This window comes from Lepus europaeus, chromosome 5 (assembly GCF_033115175.1).
Source record: "Lepus europaeus isolate LE1 chromosome 5, mLepTim1.pri, whole genome shotgun sequence".
In the NCBI taxonomy this organism is placed as follows: domain Eukaryota; kingdom Metazoa; phylum Chordata; class Mammalia; order Lagomorpha; family Leporidae; genus Lepus; species Lepus europaeus.
Window position 1 is genome coordinate 25,960,360 of NC_084831.1, and position 21,997 is coordinate 25,982,356.

At 52.3% G+C, this 21,997-nt stretch overlaps 1 protein-coding gene across 1 annotated transcript in view; it reads right to left on the reverse strand.

Annotated features, from left to right (window-relative positions):
- The window catches only part of CSMD2 (CUB and Sushi multiple domains 2), a 615,632-nt gene that overhangs the window by 364,925 nt on the left and 228,710 nt on the right, over positions 1–21,997 (reverse strand). Inside the window, exon 5 of the mRNA XM_062193240.1 lies at positions 20,494–20,701. Within this exon, the coding sequence (XP_062049224.1) occupies positions 20,494–20,701 (208 nt within the window). The remainder of the gene's footprint in view (positions 1–20,493; positions 20,702–21,997) is intronic.

Genomic DNA, 21,997 nt, shown 5'->3' on the forward strand with positions numbered 1-21,997 from the left:
CATCTGGGATGCCACACCCAGCCCAGAGCGAGGCTTAGGAGGCACCTGCTCTCCTGTGAGGAATGTCGCTTGGCGGGGTCTGATGGATTCTGGTAACCGCAGCGAGCTGAGGGGGCAGCAAACAGAAGCCAGGAGCGAGCCTTGCCTGTAGCTCATCTTGGTTGGGGCAAAGGCCAGGCTGTCGGTGCCTGGGGACTCTGGGGGCACAGCCAACAGCAACACTAAATGCAAAGGCTTATCTAGAGCACTCAGGGCACAGGCAGCAATGAGGAGGATGCGGGGCTCGTGGCTGGATGACCCGGGCCATTTGTCTGCAGTGACAGGGCTGTCGTGGAAGAGGATGGCTGACGGCAGTCTGTCCCATGCTCACCAGGCCCTGCCAGCTTCTGGGGGCTGGCAGCATGTGGCAGACAAGGCCTCCAGCAGCCTGGGTGTTTATGAAGCTAGCTCGAAGCTGCAAGCAACCCCAAGGACCAAAAGCAGCAGCAAGAGGAAGCAGCTGATGCCCAGGGTCCAGGCCCCGGAGCACCCCTGCAATATGCCCAGGCTCCTCCACCCCCAAGAGCCAGAGGAGCAGAAAGAGCAAGAGGCTGGGAAGCAAAGGGCCCTGGCTTCAGCTTGCAGCTGCTGTGAGCGTGACCTTGGGCACGTGACTTGGCTGAGACTCTGTTTCTTACAGTTGCTTGATGATGCAAAGAGAGCCATCAGTGCGGATGCCTGGCGTGCAGTTGGTTCTCTACACATGAGGTCTTTTCTTCCTTGAACCCTCCTCCTTGCTCCAGAAAAGTCAGTGGAGGGGGCAGTTTCTGCAGGAAGGGACCCCGCCATGCTGTGCTTTGAAGGGAAAAGGTTCGGCGTCTCTGGGCACCAAGCCTCAAGTTCCCGGCAGGTGGGGCTCCAGTGGGGAGGACCCATCCCCTGCCTGAGTAAACTAGGGCAGCTGAAGTTCAGAAAGCTGAGTGACTTACGCAGAGGGAAGAGACACAGCCACGACTGCTCACCCCCGCCCGACTTTCTCCAGGGACCTGTCCAGTGGCCCTGGGGTTTCAGAGCTGTCTGGCCCAGCAGGGCATGACAACCTCCTGCTGTGGCCTCTCCCCTGGGCCAGCCAGAAGCTGCCTCCATGCCTCAGCAGCCGTGGAGGCCAGGACCCGCAGGAGGGAGCTGAGTGGTATGTAGCCGCGTGCGCCGAGCACACGCTGGTAGGCTCTGGCGTGCTATGGGAGGGTGGCAGGGGACAGCCCCTTCCTCGTGCTGCAGCCATGCAAGGACAGAGGAAGGACATATGCAGGCTGTAAAAGGTAGGGAGCTGGGCCTGTTCAGTGTTTTCGGGGCCAAATTACTTCCTGTAACTCTCCGACAGGCCCTGGGAGCGAAAGTAAACAGAGGGCAACAGAATCAGCACTTGAACCTGACAAAGACACAGAAAGCCAGACTCCACATCTCCTTCCACGGTGTCAGGCCAGAAGATGCGTCAGGGCCGGGCGGGGGCTCAGAAGAGGGGCTGGGGAAGAGCAGAGTGCAGAGGCCAGAGGCCAGGGGACCAACTCCAGCTCAGTAGCATGCGGGCTGCATGACCTGGCGCAGGTTTGCCTGGGAGTTTTAGCTTGCGCACGTGAGATATAGGGACACTGATACAGTCTTCCAGAAACGTTGGTAAGGAGCCATTGAGACGCTGCACACGAAATGCTCAGAGCAAGACGATCACACTCTTGAGGGTACTGGAAGCAGGAGGAAGGCAGGGACCTGAGTCTCCGAGGGGCCCGACAGGCCACACCAACCTGCTCTAAGGGCAAAGAGTGGCCTGGGAGGGGCTGGGCCAGCATCTGCTGAGGGAAGACACTGGCAAAACCCAGTATGAGAGCAGTGTGTGTGAGTGAGGCAGACGCTAAGTGTCCGAGGCTCAGTGTCTTTCCAGCAGGGTGGGTACGGAAACCCAACTCACACGGTGGGGAAGCCATGTGGCCAGCTGGGTGACGGCCTCTATCCAATAGCAACCAACACATACTTGCTTTGTATGGCTCTTTCTAGAAAATACTTTCTGGTGTACATACTTAGGGCACACAACATGATGTTGTAAGACACATACAAATGTACTCCAAAATACCATGAAACAACGAAATGAAAAGGTGAGGTTTTTTTTTGGTGCAAAAACTTTAAAATCCATGCAACTTTCTTATAATATGTATTTTATATACATTTTTTGAAGATCTCTCTCTGTATTCATAGATTTCAAAAATTTTTGCACCAAAATTGACTTATTGTTTAATCTCATTTTCTTTTAATATCTTTTTTATACCTTTTTCTATCTTTTTAATATCTTTTCTTATCTTTTAATTCCATTTTTAAAAGCACCTGCATATACAGGAAAGTGGCTATTATAGAACAAATTAATATATCCATCACCTCATATTGTTATTTATTGTATTCCCCATGCCCTGGCCCCACAGCACAAGTTGGACTCAGGGAGAGAAATATTGCGTAATCTCATTTATATTTCGATTGGATTCTTTTTAGAGGTCAAATACTTAGAGAATAGAGCAGCGGGTGGCCAGGGTTGGGGTGGTAGGAGTGGAGACTTGTATGTCAAAGGATACAAAGTAGCAGTTCTGTAGGCTGAGCAGGTGGGAAGATCTACAGCCTGGCAGGACTGTAATTAACAACACTGTTTATTCTGATGTCAGTCCTGTTGCCAAAGGGCTCTGGGACCAGGAAGGGGAGAGGAGTCTGTGGCAGTCAGATGAGGCTGTGAGGAGGGACAGCAAGACTCTAAGAGTGAGGAGCCTATTTTTATTCAACGAAGTGTCAGCAAATCTTTGTATCCATCTCTGCCAGGACTTGGATTGAGCACTGGGTGTTCAGAGATGATGAGCCAAGCCCCGGTCTGCAGGTCTGCAGATCTCAGGAGGGAGCGTTCCTTTGCATGGGCCTAAGCAGACCCCATGAGCAGGTGAGGCTGTGTAGGCTCCCATGGCTTCTGGAATGCTAAGAATTTCTAGTTTCTGGTCACAGTCTCAGGGCCTGTCACAGACAGCAACACAGCACAAGCAGCCACCCATATTAGTGAAAGAAGTCATGAGCATTAGCATGGTGTGCTTTGTTTGATGTAATAAGAGTGCTCACCCAAACCTGTACATGAACCCTAACTCCATGTGCATTAAAGGCAGCTAGGGGCTTTCCACGCTGAGAAATACTATAAAGAATTCACGCACCAGAAGCCAGATCACTTTGTAACGGGGGGGACCCAGCTTCTAAGTTACTGCAGTGGCACAAGTTCTGTTTAGGCACTGTGTATGCCACTCAGTCGTCAATTGGCTTCAGCACGCCCAGGAGAATGGCTGAAGACACTAAGCTATCCTTGGGGCTTCAGGCAGGACCCAGGAGTCTGCATTCGGAAACACCCTTCCTCCCAGTCTTCTAAGCAGGGAGCTGGTCCAGCATCCCCAAGTGAGAAACATTGGGTAAGTTCTAGAAGGGATTTTTTTAAAAGATCTATTTTGCATATTTATTTGATCTCATAGCTAGATTCACTTCGCCATCAGCGAAGTATACAGTAAGTAGAAAAAAAAAACCTCCCTTTCAGACCAAAGGGAAAGAAAGTTTTAAAGTGAGAATATAATTTTCCTCATGGGCATTGTCTACCTTAGAAAAACTACTACAGAACATGCCTGTGACTATAGACTTGTAGTTCAGGCCACCGAAGATTAAAGATGGGACACGGGCACTCCCTTGACTTGCATCCTCTGGTCTGCTTGAACACAAACCAGGAGGAAAAGAAAGCTCGGCATCAGAAGCAATGGGTGGCAGGCCTATTAATAGCTGATCTGTACAGTGATCTGCCTCAAAGAGACCCAACAGGCCAGTCCACTGCAGTGGCTTTCAATGTGGTAAGCCTGGGCTTCAGCAGAAGTCAGCTTGTGAAGAGCCCTGGCAGCTCTGCCAAGAGTTGGATCACTGGAAATGGACCTGCCCTGGAGTCGAAGGATGCCCAGGTCAGAGCCACAGATCTTATTGGCTCTAAGCTGAAAAGCCCTTCACTCAGCCCAACTTCCAAAGTGACCACTGCAGCTGAGGGGATGGTCAAGTAGGGTCAGCAACATTGCAGGCAGAACTGTAAATTTCTTGTTAGAGATGCCCCCTGCCTTTACCTGGCCAGCTCTCCTCCCAGGCCAGCCAAGTAATGAAAGTCAACAGAGTGCCTTCCCCTAGGAGGTTCACACCTCCCTTAGGATATACCCCATGTGAAGAGATAGATAGGTCTGGGCCTCTGAATTTACAAGGCCTAAAGCCCACCAGATTATTATCAAGCCCCTTCTATCAGGTTCTATTTGCCTCTCAATCAGAAAAATTACTTGTAGCTTAGACAGCACCTTTCTTAGCTCCTCTAATAATGACTCTGTCCTTTGTTCTAGACCCTGTCTAGTGCACTTGGGCCTCATTCCTTTGTAATCATAACCTCTACTCTACCACCAATGGCTCTACTCCCAACATGTGTGTACTGATGGTCCTCTTCCCCACTTAATGCTGTATAATTGTTCAAACCTGGTAAATGCCACTCTTAGGATCATTGGTTACTATCCTCACTCTGTCTTTTATGACCTTGTCTAAATATGATCAGAGTCGGTAAACTTGGAAGGCTTCCATAGCCTTGGCAACTCATGACGACAGCCTAGGATGGTTACTGGTGCCATAAACTAGAGTGTCAATTTGTTGGGTCAACAACAGGAGCCACTGTGCACTTGCTCCTCATGTGGGATCTCTGTCCTTAATGTGCTGTACATTTTGATTTAATGCTATAACTAGTACTCAAACAGTATGTTTCACTTTGTGTTTCTATGTGGGTGCAAACTGTTGAAATCTTTATACTAAATTGATCTTCTGTATATAAAGAGAATTGAAAATGAATCTTGATGCAAATGGAAGGGGAGAGGGAGCGGGAGAGGGGAGGGTTGCGGGTGGGAGGGAAGTTATGGGAGGGGGAAGCCATTGTAATCCATAAGCTGTACACTGGAAATTTATATTCATTAAATAAAAGTTAAAAAAAAATATCTATTTTGCATATTTATTTGAAAGACAGAATGACAGAGAGAGAAAGAGACTTTCCATCTATTGGCTCACTCCCCAGATAGCGTAGTGGTGCAGGCTAGGCTAGGCAAAAGCCAGAAGCTAGGATTTTCATCTGGGTTTCCCACGTGGGTGCAGGGGCCCAAGCACTTGGGCCGTCTTCTGCAGCTTTCCCAAGTGCATCAGCAGGGAGCTGGATCAGAAGTGGAGCAGCTGGAACTGGACCCTGCACCCACATGGGATGAGGGCATCACAAATAGCTGCTTAACCCGCTGTACCCCACGCCAGCCCCTAGAGGGTATCACCTAGGAAGGAGGACTGAGATGGAACAGGAGCCCTGGACCACAGATCACAAGACAGACAGATGGCTCTTGGTTCCTGAAAAGCCTGTTTGCTCCTCCACCCTTGGGTGTTTTTCATGATCTCTTGCCCATGGCCTCCTGCACGTCCCCCACTCTGATGCACACTGGGATTCCAGGGGCAGTTTTAAGAAAGACTGAGGCCGGGGGTCCCTGCGAGGGCATCGTCAGTGGCCTGGGGAGCTGCTCTGTCACCCAGCAGCTTTCAGAGGGGCTCAGGGCAGTGCTGACCACACCCAACCCTCTCCTCCAGCCCTGAGCTCAGCATCCACAGAGCCCTCCGAGGGAGGCTGGCTTGTCTGTGTCTGCCCCTCTCTGCTTTATCTCCAGAGCAAAGAATCTAGAGGAGAAAGAAGAAGCCACACGCAGGCCTGGCTTTGAAGATGGTGGCTGCAGACTGAGGGTTCAAAGACACAACCACCAAGTTCACGGCTTCTGGGGGTGGGGAGGCTGTTCATCACCCTCTGATCGCCTTTTCTCCTGTCTCCCTGGGGTTTGTAGGCAGGAGGCAAGCAGCACTATCAGGATTCCCAATGGGAATTGTTGGCAAATTGATTCTGCTCCAACCCCAGGGCAGATGGCGGGAGGGGAGCCCCCCACATCTCCCCTGCCCTTATTGGCAGGCACAGGAAGTGAGTGCAGAGCTGAAATCCACGTGGCTGTAGACATTGACCGGAGGTGCCAGATCGGCATTTGCTAAGCAAACCAGTTAATTTTAACCTCTGCCTCCCAGACCCAAACCCCTCTTACGGGAAAGAATGAAAAGGAGAGTGATGTTTAACACATTCCCATTTCTGGGCTACACGGTCTGTCTCTGCGGTGGTGAGTTTGAGCCTAATTGATTTCTTAGTCAAAAGCAGGGCAAAAAAAAAAAAAAAAGACAGAAAAGAAAAACAAACAGCTGAGAAGCCTCACCTCACTCATGGTGCAATCAAACCTCTCCAGGTCTGCCTACTGCTGGGCTCGTGCGTTTTTTTTTTTTTTCAGACTGGCCAAGTGACTTGCATAATTTAAGATCTTTTCCAGCACAGATCAGCCGCTCTGGCTATGCCGTTTGCTGATTAATTATTAATCAGACTGAGCTTCGAACGAGTAATCAGCATGAGGCAGGGCTAATTTGCAAGTGTCCCCCAGGAAGGTTATTACTTAAAACACTTGGGGGAGAGGATTCTGTGACCAGCCACAGGACACGGCCAGCGCTGGCGAGCCAGCAGCAGGTCTCTTCCCTGCACACAAACCTGCACCTAGACCTCCAACCGGGGCTTGTCAGCCTTCTTCTGGCACTGGTGGGGGAGGGGAGGGGCACAGAAAAAGGACCAACAAGAGAAGACTTCAAAAAGTCCGTGGAAAATGGAATGCAAAGGCAAGTTCTTATTTTGAGGCAGACAATTTTGAAAGTCATGCATAGTTGTTTTCTTTTCCCCCCAGGATACGCATTTTTCTACGAACATCTAGAAGACCCTATAGAAGGAAGCCAGAAAAGATAAAGTACTGACCAAAAGCCTAAAATAAAGCAAGACAGTGTGACGGACAGCGAAGGGTTCTGTGAGACGGCAGGGTGGGGGGGCCTTGCTAGAAGAGGGGAAATTCAAACTGAACTCTACGTTTCACAAAAGTCAGATCTCTTTCTTTCCTTTCCTTTCCTTTTCTTTTTTTTTTTTTTTTAACTTTGAAGGAAGCGGATGTGAAGATTTTGAAGGAGGAAGATCTTAGGCCAGTGCAGACGCCCTAAGAGGCAGCCTGCTTCAGCCATCCAAGGAGCAGGAGGGAGGCATGTGAGGCTGGGGCACAGCGGGTGGGTGCAGGCTGGTGACAGGAGGAGGGTCTGGGAGGGACCCAGTGACTGGACAAGGTGGTCTTGTTGCAGGATTTTGCTCTCAATCTGAGGGGAAGCCTTCGGCAGGGCAGAGACATGGTTTGATTTATTACACCAGTTGCTCTGGTTGCTGTATGGGGGATGCGAGAAGACATAGGGCAGCCAGACACTGAGCACCCCAAAGGTGCTGGTGGCATGGGAGCAGCAGTAGATCCATGTGGGGAGTATGGAGAAGGCTAAGTGGAGACAACCCAAGTGGATAAGCAAAATGTGGTGTACACAGCTGATGGAATATTATTCAGCCTTAAAAAGGAGTAAAATTCCAACACATGCTATGACCCTAGAAAACATATGCTAAGTGAAATAAGCCGAACACAAAGGCACAAACTGCATGATCTCACTCATATGAGATACCCATAGCAGTCAGATTCACAGAGAAACAGTGGAGTGGGAGTGGGGTGGGAGTTATTATTTAGTGGGGAGAGAGTTGCAGTTTGGAAGTGAAAAAAGTACTTAGAGATGAACAGATGGATAGTGGTGTTATTTACCAGTAAGTATCCAATATCCTTAATGCACAAAATTGTATACTTAAAAATGGTTAAATGGGAGATGTACAATTTGGGACATGCTCAATCGGACTTGCCCCAAATGGTGGAGTTAGAAACGTGCCAGGCGATTCCAATACAATCCCATCAAGGTGGCATGTACCAATGCCATCTCACTAGTCCAAATGATCAATTTCAGTTCACAATTGATCACACTGATAGATCTAAGAGTCAAAGGGATCACACAAACAAGACTAGTGTCTGCTAATACTAACTGATAGAATCAAAAAGGGAGAGAACGGTCCATCGTGGGAAGCGGGATACACAGCAGACTCATAGAATGGCAGATGTACTAAACAGCACTCTGGCCTCAGAATCAGCCCTTAAGGCATTTGGATATGGCTGAAGAGCCCATGCGAGTATTTTAGGCATGGAAAGCCAAGACACTCTGGGAAAAAAAAAAAAGAAGAAGACCTAAATGAAAGATCTCTGTAAGTGAGATCCCAGTGGAAAGAACGGGGCCATCAAAGAAGGAGGTACCTTTCTCTGAAGGGAGGAGCAAACTTCCACTTTGACTATGACCCTGTCAGAATAAGATCGAAGTTAGCAAACTCAAAAGGCTTCCATAGCCTTGGCAACTCATGACTAGAGCCTAGGGAGATTACTGATGCCATAAACAAGAGTGTCAAATTGTTAAGTCAACAACAGGAGTCACTGTGTACTTACTTCTCACGTGGGATCTGTCCTTAATGTGTTGTCCAATGTGAAGTAATGCTATAACTAGTACTGAAACAGTATTTTACACTTTGTGTTTCTGTGTGGGTGCAAACTGATGAAATCTTTACTTAATATATACTAAATCGATCTTCTGTATATAAAGATAATTGAAAATGAATCTTGATGTGAATGGAATGGGAGAGGGAGCGGGAGATGGGAAGGGTGCAAGTGGGAGGTAAATTATAGGGGGGGGGGAAAGCCACTGTAATCCATAAACTGTACTTTGGAAATTTATATTTACTAAATAAAGGTTAAAATAAATAAATAAATACATAAATGGTTAAATGGTGAATTTTAGGTTATATATATTTTACCATATTATAAAAAAGTGCGCTTTCGACATGTTCATTTTGAGATTCCCACTCATATACACGGAAGATTCATTAGTGCTGAATATTTAAATTGAGAGCTATTGGCATATACATGACAAGAGGCAACCTGTGATTGGATGAGGTTACCAATGGAAAAGGGGAGGGTCCCAGGATGCCCTGGGGCAGTGCAGATATAAAGGCTGGACAGAGGAAGACAGCGGAGGAGCAAAGGGAACTGAGAAGGAATGGCCATGGTAGCCGCTGTGCAATGGCAGGTTAGCTGAGAGACCGACAGATGGCCAGTGGCACGCGTTGCCAAGGGGCCACGTCAGATGAAGATGGAGGTGCGACTCTGGATTTGGTGACCAGGAGGTCACTGGAGGTCTTAGCAAGGTCAGTTTCAGAGGCAAGGTGGAGCAGAAACCAATAACTGTCTCCGTACTTGGTGGCTGAGCAATGGGTCAGTAGCTGTATGGGCTGGAGTGACCACGGGTTGGCTGAGTGCTATTACTGTTTCGGTTTTAGATGGCAGATTTTAGAACATGCCTCTGGGCTTCTGAGAGTGTTCAATAGAGAGGGAAAAGTTCAAGAATGAGAACGAAGAGAGGAATTTAATGGGGAAGTTTGGGGGAAGATGAGGTCTGGAGCAGAGAGGAGAGGCCCGCCTCTCAAAGGGTCCTGGCCACCTTGTCTGCTGAAGAATGAAGTGCCACAGGAGGTTGGCTCACCAAGCACTTCATCTGCTCCTCCACAGTTCCCGGCTCCTTTGCAGCTAGGCTGGACCATGTCACTGTTTCTGGCCAATGGAATATGAGTTAGCAGTGACATGTATCATACCTGGGCCAGGGCAGTGGAAAGCTCATGTTGGATTCTCCACTTACTTTCCCTGCCATGTCACTGGAGAAAGCCATGCATTCCAGATGCTGAGACCACCCACCCCCGCACCATCAGCCTGGACAGCCACCTGTGTGAGCAGGTGGCTCAGAGCCACACCCACTGACTTATGAGAGACGGGGAACATAAGCAAGAAATAAACCTTTGTGGTGTCACCCTGCCGAGTTTTAGGGTTTATGGATATCAGAGGAAGAGGTGGCGAGAGCTGAAGCTGAGGTAGATCCAGAGAGGCCTTTCGTGTCCTGTCAAGTGCTTGAATTGTACTCTGTAGGCAGCAGCAGATGATTGAAAGCTTTTGCCTGGGGCTTAGCATGTTAGACCTGCATTTTAATTAAGCCATTCTGGCAGCAGTGTCGAGGGTGAACTGGAGAATGCCAAGATGCTGGGAGATTGGAAGGAGGCCCTTGCAACCCGCAAAGAAGCAACGATGGCAGAATTCAGGAAATGGTAGCAAGGATGGGAAGATATGTCAGAGGAGATACATTGGGAGAACTCAGCAATTAACTGAGCAATTAGTCAAACAGGATAATTCCCAGCATCTGGGAAAACCGGGTAGAGGGTGGTGCCATAATTGAGAAAAGAAATAAACTGTGTGAATTTGAAGAGTCAGTTATGAGCAAAGATGGGACAAGCTGAGCTGGCGATATTGCAGGTGCATCGAGGTAGAGATGCTCAAGATGTGGCTGGCTTTATGGTTGGATGCTCAGTGGTGAGGCTGAGCCAGACTGGGGAGTCAAACCCAGCAGGTGGCACCCAAAACCATGATGTCAGGAAAAGTTACCCAGGGAGACTATGTGGCGTGAGCAGAGAGGGCCATGGGGGCATCCAAGGAGACAGAGAAAGAATGGCCAGAGAGGCTGAAGAGGAATCGGGACAGGTAGCACAAAGGCAGGGAGAGAGGAGAGATCTGCAGCGTAAAGCAATGTAGATGCTTCTAGGAAGACGAGACCTGAACGGCATCTTCAGGACTTGGCAACTGGAAGGGGCAGTGTTTGGGGTGCGGCAGTGGCTCTCAGACAATGAGTTCAAGTTGATGGCTGGGAGGGAGAAGACAGAAGGGTAGGGTAGGCAAGGAGTGAATGCAAAGATAGGAGCAGGCAGTACAGACCACCTTCCAAGAGATGGGGAGAAAGTCTCCAGACACAGTAGGGGTCCACCTCCCTGGTGAAGTCTCCCTGTGCTGTTCAGATCAACCCTGCCCAATGGTTGAGCGCAAAGGGATAATTTCTACTGTTTCATCAGATTGTCCAGTGCTTGTGCTTGGTGTGAAACACTAGCTTCCTTGCTGAGACTGTGGGTATCACACCCCAGCCCCTGGAAGAGGAGAAGCTGGAAGAGAACCAAGGATGGGGATCAGTCTTAGGAATCTGGGAAGAGGGTGAGCACGGAGCTTCCCAGGTGTCGCTGTTGGTGTCCTAGGACCACCCCTCTGGGTGCTCCCAGAGGCTGTGCGTCAGCCATTGAAGACAGTGGAGTCCCTGCAGCATCTTCCTCGCTTGGCCTTACCTCCCCTGTCCCAGTCCACTTTGTGCAGGAGCAAAAGAGAGGAGCAACACCGGTGTGTTGCCAAGAGTGAGTGAGGCCAACGTTTGTAGCCAAACGTGAAAACAGAGACCAGGAGGGCACCCTTGAACATTCTGAATGAACGACACCATTTTAGGAGACAGGTCTTGCCAGCATGAGGGGCCTGTGAAAGCACCCAGAACAACTCCTTCCATCTGTCTTAGCAGCACCAGCAGGTGCCTAGTCGCCCTTCCAGGGAGTGGAAGACAGCGTCTTGTCTGGTGCTCTTGGCTATGTAGCCACACAGGGGAGATAGTTAGTGCCAACCTGTTGCCTGCAATCCAGCCTCCAGGGAGCAGGCCAGCTGCCCAACCCCAGCTTCCCACGCACAGAACTTTGCCAAGTCACAAGCTTTAGCAGAGCTGTTGTGCCCATTATGGCCACTACCAGCTCAAGTCCTGCTCCTCCCAGCTGCGGCTTTTGTTCTGTTTCCGAGAGCAAGTTCTCACGCACGGGAGCAATGGAGTCACGCTGACACTCCGCGGAGAGTGCAGGAGGCCGGCCCGAGCCCCATCAGACGTGATCCTGACAGCAGCACGCATCAGCACAGGATCCCTTCCTGTGGCTGGGCTGCGGAGTGTGTGATGCTATTTCCAACTCCGAGAGATACGGAGATGGGATTTTAAAAGGCTGGTTATTTATGGCAGGGCTCCTGATGGATCCAACAGATGCAATTTCATGGGCTCCATCAGAAGAGAACAGTTTCCTGGTGTGGCGTAAAGCACAGGGAGGTGGCTGAGACGGGGAGGAAAGCAAGGGCATCCCAGCCCCCAGCGAGTCAGTGGGTGGTGAGCTCCAGCCTGCTCGCTTACCAGCTCCATGGCATCCTCCAGCACGCACCATCTCAGCTGTTTTTTGACACACCTGCCTGCTTCAGATCTTGGCCACGCCTTGCTCCTGATAGTAAAACAGGACAGAAGCCCAGAGGACAGGTACCAGTCCTCTGCCACTTCCATGTCTCAAGTTTAAGGGCAAATAGGGCATTAGGGGTAGTGCTGGCACCCTGGAGCAGCGGGTTAAGCCTACGCCTGCAACTGTGGCATTTCATATGGGCACTTCTAGACCCAGTGCTCCACTTCCCATCCAGCTTCCTGCTAATGTGCCAGAGAAAGCAACAGAAGATGCCTCAAGTGCTTGGGACCCTGCACCCACGTGGGAGACCCAGAAGAAGCTCCTGGCTTCATCCTGCACAAGAGGCAGACCTAAGTAGTCTGCTGGGTGATGGGAAGGGATTGGTCTCAGCAATGGGGCTGGTAAGGCTGCCGTGGGGATGAGGCAGAGAGGCTGTCCATGGGGACAGTGCTCAGCATGGAGATGATTCCCCCGGCTCCTGCCAGCGGTTAACACCAACACCAAACTTCCCAGGTGCAGCCAACCATGGCATCCGGCCACCCTCGCCAGTGCCCCAAAGACTGCCTCACTGATCAAAGGGTCCCACATGGTGCGTAGCTATTACAGAAACATCTGTGCAGTGACGAAATGACTCCCTGGGAACCCAGCCTGAGCCTCTGTCCCTCCAACACCAAGTGGGGCTTGGGAAGCATCTCAAGAAATGATTGCTGAAAACAAGCAGGGGAAAGGTAGACAAGCAGAGAAGCCAACCTGATGGCTAGGTCACGCACGTGAACGAGCCAGTGAGTGAAGCGTTCTACCAACCAATGCATCTGGTGGGCTGCCCTCATCCCCAGCACACCTCAATCTCAGGGCTCCTGGATAAAACACCTCGTGAGCTGGTGCCCAGATTGGGGCTGGCGCTGTGGCGTAGTGGATAAAGCTGCAGCCTCTGATGCGGCAACCCCCATGGGCGCCAGTCCACATCCTGGCTGTCTGACTTCTGACCCAGCTCCTTGTCTGGGAAAAGCAGTGGAGGATGGCCCAAGTGCTCGGGCCCCTGCACCCACATGGGAGACCAGGAGGAAGCACCTGGCTCCTGGCTTCAGCCTGGCCCAGTGCTAGTTGTTGCGGCCATTTGGGGAGTGGCCCAGCGGATGGAAGACATTCTCTCTTTCTCTCCCCCTCCCCTTTCTCCCTCCCTCCCTTCATCTCCCCCCTCTCTGACTTTCAAAAGAAAGAAAGAAATCCCAGGGCCAGCGCCATAGTGCAGTAGGTTAATCCTCTGCCTGCGGTGCTGGCATCTCTTATGGGTGCCGGTTCTAGTCCCGGCTGCTCCTCTTCCAATCCAGCTCTCTGTTGTGGCCTGGGAAAGCAGTAGAAGATGGCCCAAGTCCTTGGGCCCCTGCACCCACATGGGAGACCCAGAAGAAGCACCTGGCTCCTGGCTTTGGATCAGTGCAGCTCCGTCCGTTGCGGCCACTGGGGAATGAACCAACGGACGGAAGACCTCTCTCTCTGTCTCTCCCTCTCACTGTCTATAACTACCTCTCAAATAATAAAATCTTAAAAGAAAAAAGAAAGAAATCCCTTTTTTAACAAAGGAAGTTGCTGTGATCAATAGGTTCTAGTCGGCTCAGATTCCCCGATACCTGCACTAAGGTCTTCCCCCAGGACAGACAGTGTTGCCAGCAAAACCTGCAGACTGAAGATCCTGGAGGCTGGGGCTACCCACTGTGTCCCCCACCTGCCACAGTCAAGGTGAACAGACGCAGCCAGGCAAGGTCGAACACACTGCCTCCAACCTCTGATGTGTGCGGGATGGGGACCTTCAGGGATGAAACGAGGAGGGCCAGCCTCTAGACTCCAAGTGCAGGGCAACTGAACTTTTTGGAACACGTCTTGAAGCTTCTCCCCAGAAGCTGCAGGGGCGGGGCAGGGTGATCCTCACGGGCGCAGTGGACTGGGCTCTGTTCCCAGGTGCAGGCAGCTGCCAGACTCCCAGGCAGACCCCAGAGTCCCGCTGGGGGCACAGCGGGGAACACACTCCCTAGAAAACACTGAGGCTACCTGCTCTGGCCACATCCCTGGGTGGGGTGGGACGGCTTGGCCAGAAGGGTCCACAGCGGCCCCAGAAGCTGCCTTCCCGGTCCCCTTGTCTCCACGTGGAGTCCACATTCGCACTCCCAGGTGCTGCTGCAGGAGACCCGGGGCACACACAGCCTCCACTTGAGGCTGTGGTCCCCGCCACAGGACAACATCTCACCTGAGACCCTAGAATGGGCTCTCCTTTCTTTGCCGACTTGGAATGGTTGCTTAAGGTAGATGTCCCCCCGCCCCCCAGCTCTGTGGGGTTGAAAGGTGTGGGGCCGCAGAGATCCGATACCGGAACTGGGATGATCAGGGCAAAGCAAAGGGAGAAGGAGAGTCGGAGTCTCCTGAAGGCGGTCAGGAAATCACTGGCCCCGATGGGTCCCAGGTCCACCGAGTCACAGGCGAGGACAGGCAGAGGCGGGGCTGGAGTTGGGGTCCACCCAGGACCCCCACGCGTGGGCCAGAGTTTTGGAGCTCCCACTACCTGCACCCCACAAACGCACTCTGGAGATGGGCACTGCCCTCAGGATTCTGAGTGCAGGTCAGGCCCTGGCCAGCAGAGGAGGAAGACGGTGCTGCTGGGGGTAGGAAGTAGGGGGAGATGCGGGTGGGAGTGGGAGGAAGGTCAAAGGAGCCCTGCAGGCTCACAGACCTAGGCCCCACCCCAGGGGACCTGGCAGAGGTGCCACGCCCCCCTCTGTCTATTGAAGTTAGTGCCTCCATGCCCCTGTCCCCGTCCCCTACTCCGTGGCTCCTCCCGCTGGGGCTGGGCCTGCACACAGCAGAGGTGGAAGCTGAGCTAGGGGCCCTCTCTTCTGCTTGCCTAACAGACCTGTCAGGGGCAGAGCCCACACAGAGAGATGACCACGCTGCCAGGGACAACAATGTGCCAGGGAAGACATCTGCGGCAGAACCACTGCCCCCCCATCTGACCTTTGCAAAGCCCCCAGCAGTCTGGCCCAGAGCCTCCCCAGCACTGTTGCCACTTGGCTCTCAGGCAACTGCCCTGGGGGCTGGATCAGCCAGGGAAGCCGAGCTCCACCTTTGTGCCTGGTGAGATGTCATTGCGCTGGAAGGTGTGGCTGATGGCTTCAGTGGGGCCACCAAGCATTGGGCCCATGAGGCTCTGAGCTGCTCTTGCTCTACCCTCAAAGAGTGGGCCCCTGACTGTGGTCTCCGTCCCATGAGGACTGTACCTCCACAGCCAGCAGCGGCTGACATGTTCGCCCTCTCAACATGCTTGTAGATTGGCATACAAACCCCATTTCCAGATGTGGAGACTGAGGCTCAGAGAGGTAAGGAAACACTCTGACACCGCTACTGAGAGGCAGATCTGGGTTTTGCACCCGAGTCTCTGTGACTCCCAAGCCTGCCTTCTCCCCAGCCAGATGTCATAGACGCAGGCTCCGTGTCGGATCCCAGAGGGCTGCACAAAGCCCCCAGGAGGAGGTCAGCTTTCTCTCCTTTCTTGCATCCTGGGGCAGGATTCCAGAGACTCAGGAGGAGGGTGCTGACCGTGAGGCACAGGGGAAGGGGAGGTGGTCCATGCCTAGGGCTTCCCAGTGGCCTTCACCTTGCTCATGTTCTCCCATAGCGAGGCTGGCTCTATAAGACGCTGATGATCACTGTGCTCCTTGCAACCTGAGCCTGATGGTCTCCAGGAACCTGGGTCCCTGTGGATGCAAAGCGTCTTCTGCATCCTCCATTCCTTGCCTTCTGCAAAAGTCCAGGACCACCAGAGGAACTTGGGCAACAGGGAGAGTATTTTCCTAGAATCTGGGGGGAAGGCAGGGCCCTGCCATGGTCACAGCCGACAGATGGGATCAGAGCAAGGCAAAGAGAGATCCTCCACCCCCAGAAGGGTCAGTGAAGAAGACATGGCTGGGGCCAGTACTGTGGCGCAGTGGGTTAAAGCCCTGGCCTGAGGCGCCGGCATCCCATATGGGCATCGGTTCTAGTCCCGGCGGCTCTTCTTCCAATCCGGCTCTCTGCTATGGCCTGGGAAAGCAGTAGAAGATGGCTGAGTCCTTGGGCTCCTGCACCCGCGTAGGAGACCCGGAAAAAGCTTCTGGCTCCGGATTGGCACAGCTCCAGCCATTGTGGCCAATTGGGGAGTGAACTAGTGGATGGAAGACCTCTCTCTCTATCTCTCTCTTTCTCTCTCTGCCTCTCCTTCTCTCTGTGTAACTGAAACTTTGAAATAATTAAATAAATCTTAAAAAAAAGATATGGCTCCCAAATTGAGCTTGGGGACCTGGAGACCACAGTGTGCATGTAAGTGTGTGTGTGCATCTGAGTGTGAGTGTGCATGTGCATAAGTGTGCCTGAGAGTGAATGTGTGTGTGAGTGTGCATGTGTGTTTTCATGTGTGAGTACTCATGTGTGTGCAAGAATGTGCGTGCGAGCATTTGTGCATGTTTTCATGTGTGAGAGTGCAAGTATATGTGTGAATGTGTGTGTGCAAGCATGTGTGTTTCCATGTGTGAGTATGCATGAGTGCGTGCATATATGTGAGTGTATGTATGTGAATGATGGGCATGGGGCTGGACTTGGTGATGAGCAAATGATGGATGGTGACTTGGAGGTGTTGGGGGGGATGTGGGGTAGAGCATGTGTGTGTGCATAGTTGAAGAGCAGAAATACCAAATCCACGATCTGGACTGCAACTCTCAGCCGGATCAAGCCTAGCTTTTGCTCACGGACAATCACCCTCACAAAAAAAGCAATTAACTTTAGGGAGAGTGAGTCTAACATGCTAGGGAATTCTTGCAGCATGTTGGAGCTACAGGGTTCAGCGCTCACCATAGTAACAGCCCTTCGCCGCACAAAACAGCGCCTGCTGGACTCCCAAGGCTGGCCGTGGGCCAGCACCACAGGGAGGAGAAGGCCACTGACGGACGTGTCAGTGCTGCTGGACCCCTCAGTGACGGGCACACTCTGCCACCGACCGCGGCGGTCCCCACCCCAGCCTGCATGATGTCAGTGCAAGGTTACCACATGATTATTCCCTGCCACAGTCTTGGCTTTGACGTGTCCTTTGTTTTATGAAATAATGGGCTGGGGACTTGGCAGGTTTTCTTCTAATAGCCTGACTTAGAGAAAAAAAAAAAAAATAGATCAACCCTATGTTGCTGCAGTTGTTTTAGTACCAGTCCACAAAACCCGAACAAGCGAAGGCCCTGATTAAAACCCTCCTGCTGGTGTCCCCGCTCAGGGAGAAGAATGTGGAAACTGAGGCAGGGGTGCCGAGGGCCACGCTCCCTTGGGAAGCAGTGGGCACCTAATCCCCATCATGGAGGTGGCTGTTAGTTTTTTCCTCCGATGGGAGTCTCTACAGGTAAGCCAATGCCCAGCTAGTCCAATCCATCTTTTCTAACAGGATCTGTTGTCTTTCGATGCCTTGGCACAGAACCAGAACAGCCTGAAATCTTAATGGATGCTAATACAAGCAGGATCCTCATAAACCTGCAGTGGCAGATTTTCGCAGGAATCCCGGGATGCATCAAGGCGAGGGGCAAAGGAGAGCGGGGATTCTTCGCACACATCTGTCCCGAGCCTTGGAGTTTGTTTATCCGTAACTGCTATGCAGGTATAAATTAGAGCACAATGGGGACCCTCGCCCTGTAAATAATTATAATTGAATCTTACAGCAAAAAGTGAGAGTGACTCCCCTACCCATTCCCTCTGCTTCATTCCTTCCCCACTGGGGGACTTAATAGGAAAAGAGATCCTCACTCCGATTTGTTTCCCTCCAGAAGTTCGGACAGCAAGGCATTGACTCACCCTTGGTGGGCAGGAGCTGGAGGAGGCCTTGTGGCTCCCAAACAAGTGAGTGAAAGAGACGGGGGGGCTTAGAGAGACAGAACCAGAAAGATCTTTCATCCTGGCATCTGGTCATGGCAGTGAAAACTGGGGGACATCCCAGGCAGAAAGCTGGTGAGTAACCGGGTCACAGGCTTACAAGGAGAAGCCAGGCAGCCATGACCCCCCTACCACACCCTGCCCCGGATGTGGCACTGCGGCTAAGAAGACAGACTTCGGCGTTGGATCCCAGCACTGCTCCTTGTTGTGTGATCTCAAGCAAGTAGCCTAAGCTCCCTGGGCCTCATTGCCCTCCTCCAGGAGTTATGGCCTTCCTAGAGTTTTTAGAGAGATGAAATGAAATGTTAGCTTAAAGAGCTTGGTGCTGGTTGGCATATATTGGAGTAAATGCTCAATAAATAATACTATTATCACACCTATTCTATTTTGGAGACCTCTGCGATGATAGAACAATTTCTATGATACGATGTTAAGTGAAAAAATGACTACAGGTATCTTATGATCCTAACTCTCATATTAAAATATAGCTAAGGAACTAGCTAACTGGATCTAGGCCAGGGAAAAAAGGCCGAAGGGGAAGATAGAAAAAATGATAACCATTGTTGTTCATTTCTCTATAACTTTGTATATTTGCTACAAGGAGCAAATGTGTTAGGTTTACAGTCAGAGGAAGAGGTCTTTTACAAAAAGAGACAGAGGTTAGGGCTGGCACTGTGGCGCAGTGGGTTAAAGCCCTGGCCTGAAGTGCCAGCATCCCATATGGGCGCCGGTTCGAGTCCCGGCTGCTCCTCTTCCGATCTGGCTCTCTGCTATGGCCTGGGAAAGCAGTAGAAGATGGCCCAAGTGCATGGGCCCCTGCACCCATGTGGGAGACCCAGAAGAAGCTCCTGACTCCTGGCTTCGGATCGGCACAGCTCCGGCTATTGCGTTCATCTGGGGAGTGAACCAGTGGATGGAAGGCCTCTCTCTCTGTCTCTACCTCTCTCTGTAACTCTTTGAAATAAATAAAATAAATCTTTAAAGAGAGAGAGAGACAGACAGACAGACAGGGGTGTGAGGGCTGGGCAGCCTCTGGGGCTTCCAGGCCAGGGAGGGCTCATCTAGATGCTCAACCCCACTCCCAGTGGGAAATTGCAGCCATGGTCCCAGACTCATTCACACAGCCTCCACCTCCGCAGAGCAGTTCCAGCCCTGGGCTGCCCTGGGCTCCTCTCAGTGTCCTGTGCAGGATGGGGAATGGCCCCCAGCCACGCCCACAAGGCACGCTGGCAACATCCACAGCACCAGCAAGCCTGCGTTCTCACCGATACGCTGGCCTCCCCGATCTGAGCCCGTATCTGGGTAGAGTCCATCCCACTCCTGCCTCTGCAGTAGCCACACGTGGCTCCTACCAGGAGCTTGTCCGATTTTACCACCAAGCAGACGGGGAGCTCTTCCAAGGCGCATGTCTTTCCACCTGCTGTTTCTGCCACCATCGAGCCTTGCATGCAGCAGGCATGCAATCAATGTGCCGCACGCCCTGCTCTCTTCCTCTCCCGCCTGCCCACGGCGCCTCCCTTCCTCCTGCAGCTCCCTGTCTCTGGCTTGTGTGAGTCTCGCAGCCTCCACTTTCTGCTGCACTCAGAGCCCTTGGCGACACCACCTGCACCCTCCACCCCCACACACGGAGCCCTGCTGCTCCCGGGCACACAGCACATCTGGACACACCTGAAGCACATCTGGACATACCCTCCTACTGGCCCCCGATGCGCTCCCCAAGGTCCCCTTGAGGCTCGCAGCCTGCTCACGCAGCTACAGTGCAAGATGCGAGAAGGTTCCACATGCTGCACGGCTACCAGGCAAACAGGAAGCTGGCCACTTCCCAAAGTCTGCAGACAACAAGCCAGCAAGGTTGCCAAGGCCTCCATCATTCCCTATCCCATCCACGGTGGGAGAATGGGTATGGAACACACCGCCAGAGAGCTGGCACTTTCTGATGAGGTCACGATGCATGGCAAGAGGTCAGCCTTGCCCTTTGCACAGTGCCTGGCTGGGGTCACGGGGCCAGATCCCCCCAGATGCTCAATCCCTTTGTTGGACGCCTTGTGTCTTCCAGAAGCAGAACACCTGTGCAGACGGTTTTACCGTGACCACATCCACGTTGAGACCAGAATGTTTTTAGCCACGATGCCAGTCACTCAACCAAGACCCCCCAGGGCAGTCTTCAGCAGAGACACACATTGAATCAGAGAGCAAAATGACCATCACTGTTTACCATGGCGTTGGAAAGAGCCCACGGGTTCTCGCTGTGATCGGACCAAGGGCTCCAATGGCAGGAGGAAGGAAGCAGCCCCAGGTGCTAAGGAGACAATGTGTGTGCACCCCGGGAATTCACAGCTGCATGGGCAGAGGGCAGGGGGGCGGGAGTGCACACTTACCACAGAGAGGAGCCCTCGGTGCCCGTGACCTCCAGGAAGTCGTAACCGTCCTCCAGCTGGAAGTCACTGAAGACCAGGGCGATGGTGTCCCCCAGCTCGGCCAGGATGGTCCACGTGCAGTCGGCGTTGTTGTGGTACTCGGAGGGGAAGTGGGGGCTGGAGATGATGCCACTCTGGCCCCGCAGTGTTCCACCGCAGGCGTCATCCGCTGTGGGCAGAGACGAGAGGCTTGCATGAGTGGCTCTCACCCAGGAGAGGCAGAAAGAGCCCTGAACTGTGACACCCGCACCAGTCTGCCAAGAACTTGGTCTCGTGTGTCTGGTTAGCCCCTGCCATGCGCCAAGCGCCGCACTGAGCATTTTAGATATTGCTGTATTTGCTTAGTGCATCCAGGAAGCTAAGGCTCAGGGCGGCCAAGCCACGTGCCTGGTGACCCAGAACCAGCTGCCCAGACCTTCAAAGCCTACCCACCCTGGGCCCAGTAGGCAAGTAATTATACTGCACCAGGGCACACGTTGTCTTAGTGTAAAGAAAGGAACCATGCAACCAGTGTCTGAGTCTCAGAGGCATCAGGTGCTAATAACAAACAGTTACATTTGTTGAGTACTTAGGATACACCAGGTACTACTCTCCATCCCCTGCCACATTTGATTAGTCCCTTCTACGGAGTGCCGTTCCCGTTTACAGGGAGGAAGCCAAAGCACAAAGAGATCGGTCACTGGCTGAAGGTGACGCAGCTCACTGAGACTTAATTCTAAATTCTAAAGCCCTACGGCCCTCCTCCAGGACTGCACCATCGACTGGTGTGCTCTTCTGTCTTCTGAGAGCATGGCTCACATGTTGAGGAGATACACAAAGCAGCAAGCAACCATCCTTACGGGGAGGGGTCAGCTTGGGAAGGCTGAACAGGAGAAGGGCCACTGGAGCCGGGTTTTGAAGGACAGATAGGAGTATTTCAAGGAAGAAGGACCCAAATGGCTATGCACACAGACGTCTGGAAGTGCAAGGCACGTCTAAGATAAACAGATGACTTCTCAGAGAGTAGAGTGGCAGATGATGGGTGATGGCAATGGAGACGCAGAAGGGGGCACAGAGGATGGGGTCCACAGATCAGCAGGCAGCCAAGTGTGCTAGAAAGAAAACTTCAGGAAGGTCTCCACAACTTCCCAGCCACATGTGCGACCTCAGGCAATTTATTTTTCTTTCTTTTTTTTTCTTTTTGACAGGCAGGGTGGATAGTGTGAGAGAGAGAGAGAGAGAGAGAGAGAGAGACAGAGAGAAAGGTCTTCCTTTTTGCCATTGGTTCACCCTCCAATGGCCGCTGCAGCTGGTGCATCGCGCTGATCCGAAGCCAGGAGCAGGTGCTTCTCCTGGTCTCCCATGCGGGTGCAGGGCCCAAGGACTTGGGCCATCCTCCACTGCCTTCCCGGGCCATAGCAGAGAGCTGGCCTGGAAGAGGGGCAACCGGGATAGAATCCGGCACCCCAACCAGGACTAGAACCCG